Source organism: Nanorana parkeri, unplaced genomic scaffold, assembly GCF_000935625.1.
Source record: "Nanorana parkeri isolate BGI_ZX_2015 unplaced genomic scaffold, ASM93562v1 scaffold250, whole genome shotgun sequence".
Taxonomy (NCBI): domain Eukaryota; kingdom Metazoa; phylum Chordata; class Amphibia; order Anura; family Dicroglossidae; genus Nanorana; species Nanorana parkeri.
In genome coordinates this window covers 111,130-115,659 of record NW_017306518.1, presented here as the reverse complement: position 1 = coordinate 115,659, position 4,530 = coordinate 111,130, and the positions used below count along the sequence as shown (strand labels likewise).

The 4,530-nt window shown below is 37.0% G+C and overlaps 1 protein-coding gene across 2 annotated transcripts in view; it reads right to left on the bottom strand.

The window, feature by feature from the left end:
• Nucleotides 1-296: 296 nt before the first annotated feature.
• The window catches only part of TMTC3 (transmembrane and tetratricopeptide repeat containing 3), a 65,672-nt gene continuing 61,438 nt past the window's right edge, over nucleotides 297-4,530 (bottom strand). For both annotated transcript variants that reach the window (XM_018556734.1, XM_018556735.1), the window contains exons 13-14: nucleotides 1,890-2,116; nucleotides 297-1,357 (exon numbers count right to left, since the gene is read on the bottom strand). In XM_018556734.1, coding sequence (XP_018412236.1) covers nucleotides 507-1,357; nucleotides 1,890-2,116 — 1,078 coding nt within the window. In that variant the 3' untranslated portion in view covers nucleotides 297-506. The remainder of the gene's footprint in view (nucleotides 1,358-1,889; nucleotides 2,117-4,530) is intronic.

Here is a 4,530-nt window from a genome sequence, read left to right as displayed (position 1 = left end):
GGTAAACCAATCACTCAACTTTTTGAAAACTTTCCGGTACCAACATAATAATTTTCTCAAAAGCAGTTCACCTTGCAAACAGCATTTTCTATGTTCATTGGGCGGAATCATATACATTTTCCTTGAATTATGTCATGAGATGCACAATAGAGTAAATTATCATGAAGCAGCTTTAAAAGCTAACATCAATAATCAATATCAATGAAAGACAATTAAAAAAAATATGTGCGTGTATGTATGTATGTGTAATAGATTGATATATATATATATATATATATCAATCACACACGCACACTGCTTTTCTGGTGGATAATATAAAAGTTTGGTTGAAGTAAGCAACAAATCCTTAAAACCAGTCTTTGTTCAGTAGTGTGAGATACCTATGCAGTTATTTACTCAACTTGCTTTCATCCTTACCCAGGTGTATACTGCGCTCTGGAGTGAATAACACAAGTATTATTACATCTGTCCACACCCCTCCCCAAGTTTGAAAGATGTTCTTCATGTTATTCTCCACTCAGTATACGCTCTATTTCCTCTAAGCGCTTCAAAGCGGCAACTCTTTTATTTTCAATGTCTTTGATTTCTTTTGTTGATTTCTGCTTTACTTCTTTGTCTGCATTTTTCTCCTGATGACTTTTGGTCTTCACAGGTCCTTTGTTTCTTATTTTTGTTGGTGGACTCGTTTTTGGTATATTGCTTTCCTCTTTCAATTTTTCAGAAGGAGTTTTTTTTTCCCCTGTCTCGCTGTTCTCCCTCCTTTGTCCTTCAGGCGATTGAGGAGAAACTGTTGCTCCAGGCACAGCCTGCCCAGCACTAGCAGCATTTAGTGCCATTATTTTACCTCGCACTATGCTGAGATGGCGCTGAATGTATTCCTCACGGGGGGCTAAGGCTAAGGTTTCAACAAGGCACCTTTCAGCTTTTAAGAGATCCCTCTCCTCAAAATAAACCACACAAAGATTGTGTTTCCCTTGGACATTTTTGGGATCCATTTCTATTATTTTTTCAAAGCATTTCTTAGCTCCTTTGATGTCTTTCTTTTGATTCATGAGGATATCCCCTTTAAGTATAAGCCCTTTAATATGGTCCGGGTAATGGCGAAGCAGCTCATCCAGGACAGGCAGTGCCTCCAGTTCTCTTGCAGTCTGGGAGTAGAGAAGAGCCAAGTTAAAGAGTGCACTTCGGAAACCATGTTGTAACTGTATTGCTCTCTTCATCCATTTTTCAGCTTCTAAATCTTTTTTCTCATCCATCGCTAGCATGCCCAAATTGAAATACCCATTTGCGTCATTTGTCTCTTCCTCAATATACGTTAAAAGCCTTTTCTTGGCTTCTGGTCTCAGTTTAGGATTCCCTTTAAAAAAACAAAAATAATCAGTGCTAAAAAAAACACATAGAAAACGAACTAAAAACATGATTTTTCAATAAACTTTGTAAATCCAGAAAATTTGCAAACAAATATTTACCATGATATACAGTGTATAAAGATACATAAGCAAATGGATTTATAAATTCACAAATCATTCCAGTGAAAGAAATGTTTGCATAAGTATGCAAGGTAATGAAATATATTTTTAGTGCTTGCAGATTTAAGTATTTTAAGTTGTTGTTTTTTTTTTTATTCAACAGCCAAAAAACCTTCTTTACTTCTTAAGCTGGGTATACACTTTTAGAATTTCTACAGATGTCAGTAAAAAAAAAATCTCGTCCAAGTACTAATTTCAATTATTAAGTCAGGTGAAAGCAAATTCCTGTTTATTTAATCTGTATGAGTGGATAATATAATAATGTTTTGACTAAAGACTATCAATTCTTTTAGTAAATCAGCCTAGTTATTTTTATATATGGAAAACAGATTATTAAACAACGTATTTATTAAAACATACCAGATTCCTGCATAAGTAAAGCAGAGTTAAACAAGGCAAGCTTATGTCTCCGATTCAGCTCTAGTGCTTGATTGAAGTTCTTTAATGCTTCATTTGGATCTTTCAACTCAATATAAACAATAGCAAGGTTGTACCACAAATCTGCATTTGCCCCATCAAGTTCCAAAGCTTTGATATAGGCTTCTTTAGCTTCTAAAGGTCTGTTCATTTTTAACAGTAACTCTCCCCTGAAAAAAAATAAGCAAAAAGGTTAAAATTGTCAAGCCTGTAAACAAGTAGACAAACAATTACCATCATAAACTGATAGAAATAGATAATCATGGTACCATTTTTGCCTATACAGAATTATTAAAACTCATCAAGATAGTGATATATTAACAAAGGATCTTTACAAAATGGCAACATAGGCAGTGAAAGGTCAAATTCAATGTATCTGTGAAAAAAGTATAGTTATGCATCTAGGCCAGGCATACAATAGGTTCAGCAGCAGCACTCAATGTCAAGCAGCAACTACAAAAGCACAGAATATCTTAGGATATATAAGGGAGATACAAACACATGCTGTTAATGTTATAGTTGCCTCTGTATAAAACACTCATTGTGAAAAAAAAAAAGAGACATCTTAGAGAAATTTTAATTAACAAACCTAAACCGCACCAGTGCCCAGACTATGGACATTTTACATATTCCTAACAAGCAGTAAAACAGCTTTAAAACAAGCGTTAACCCACTTCTCTATCTGCATGTACTGAGAAATACAGTCGTACCTCTGTTCACAAACGCTTCTATTCGCGAACAGGAAGTTCAGCAAAATTTTGCCTACGTTCGTGAACTCTGCTTTGGGTGACGAACACGACCATAGCTATCTTCCCCGCTCTGACATGTGGTCGTGGCTTCTAGTCGTGATCGCGGTCGGAGAAAGAGCGGTGAACACTTGTTGTGAAGCTTTTTTGTGTGCTTTTTAGCACAGTACTGTACAGTATTACTGTATTCAATCCAGCATGGCTCCCAAGAAAGTGCAGAGCAAGAATGGTGGTAAAAAGAATGCACAGCAGTAATGAAGGTGACAAAAATGTGCAGAGTGTTAATGAAGGTGACAAGAACGTGTAGAGTGGTCTATCATTTCCAGAGGGTTATGCCACGCAGGAAAAAACAAGTGACATTAGAAAGATTTTTTGCCAAAGTTGACCCTGCAGCTAGGAGACAAAGAAGAGAGGAAACCCCTGAAGGAGATCTTCCCGATGCCCTTATGGAGGGGGGACTCTCCCTCCAAACAATAATCTCCTCCCCACCCTCCTTCCTGTCCTCCACGCCAGAAGTCGCCCCAAGAAAGGTTGGTGTTCACTCTCTTCATACTGTACTGTACTTTGTTTCATATTTTTGTGGTTACATTTTTTTTTTACATATGGTTCAGAACGGATTAACTTCATTTACATTGAACCCTATGGGAAAATTTGATTCTGTTTGCGACCAAAATCGGTTCGCGACCACGTTCGTAGGGGTCAGAGCGGATTAACCTTATTTACATTAAACCTTATGGGGAAATTTGATTCGGTTTGTGACCAATTCGGTTCGCGAGCAGAATTGTGGAACCAATTAAATTTGTGAACCGAAGTACCACTGTAATTAGTACTCAAAGATCTTTAAAGACCACATCAAAGATTCTAAAACAAGGTTTCAAACGAGATCGAACAGTTGAGAATAAGTAAATACTTTAGTGTGCATATTTCAGACACAAGTTCAGACACAGGTTAACATACACACATTATATCTCTCTTATATATATTATATATTTTATATCTATATAAGTAAGCAAATCTATATACATACAAGTCCTAAGTGGTTTTATTGATAGAAACACAGAAGGACCGGCTTCACCTGCATACCCTTGTCGAATGTGTTATTTGCGATAACTATTGTTTCCTAGTAGTCCAGAGTCCAGCCATCCCTTAAGGGATTCCCCTCTGAATACACCTTAGGCTCTGATGAAGGGGGATTGTGTGAACAAAACCACTTTGGACTCTTCTTTGTCAGGTTTTGCGTCAGTAGATTTCTTAACACACCTCTTTCTGTCTGGGGTCCTTTTTGGTGGGAGAGCAGTCATGCCCAAAGATTAAGCTCCTTAAAAAGAACCTTCTATTAAAATTGGTGGAAACCTACAATACGAGAACCTAGCACCTCTCATCCTTTTATGCTAGTATGCAAATGTATCTGTGCAAAAAAAAATGGGACATCAGTAGCCTATGGGAGGTCATACTATTAGATTAGAAATAACAAAACATTTATAGGGATGAATGATTTTCAACAAAGCAATATTTGATCCAATTATTCATCCAGTTAGTCAGGAAGGAATTTATTTTCCTCTAGTGTTACACCCATTCAACATTTGCCCAGAATGTTTTGCTTTTCCCTCCTCTTGATGAAAAAACTGCAGGAGGTGTGAGACAATGACAGTTTTTTTCCGACCTCATTATCTACTGTAAGTCAATGTGAGAGAGAGTGAGAGGGATGCAAGCTGAAAGGTGTTTACATTTCAAACCTGGCAAGGAACTCACTGTCTCCACCTCAAATCACAAACACGTCATCGTATAGCATAGTGACACCACGTTATACAATGCTACTGAAACAGTGTAAACAGTAG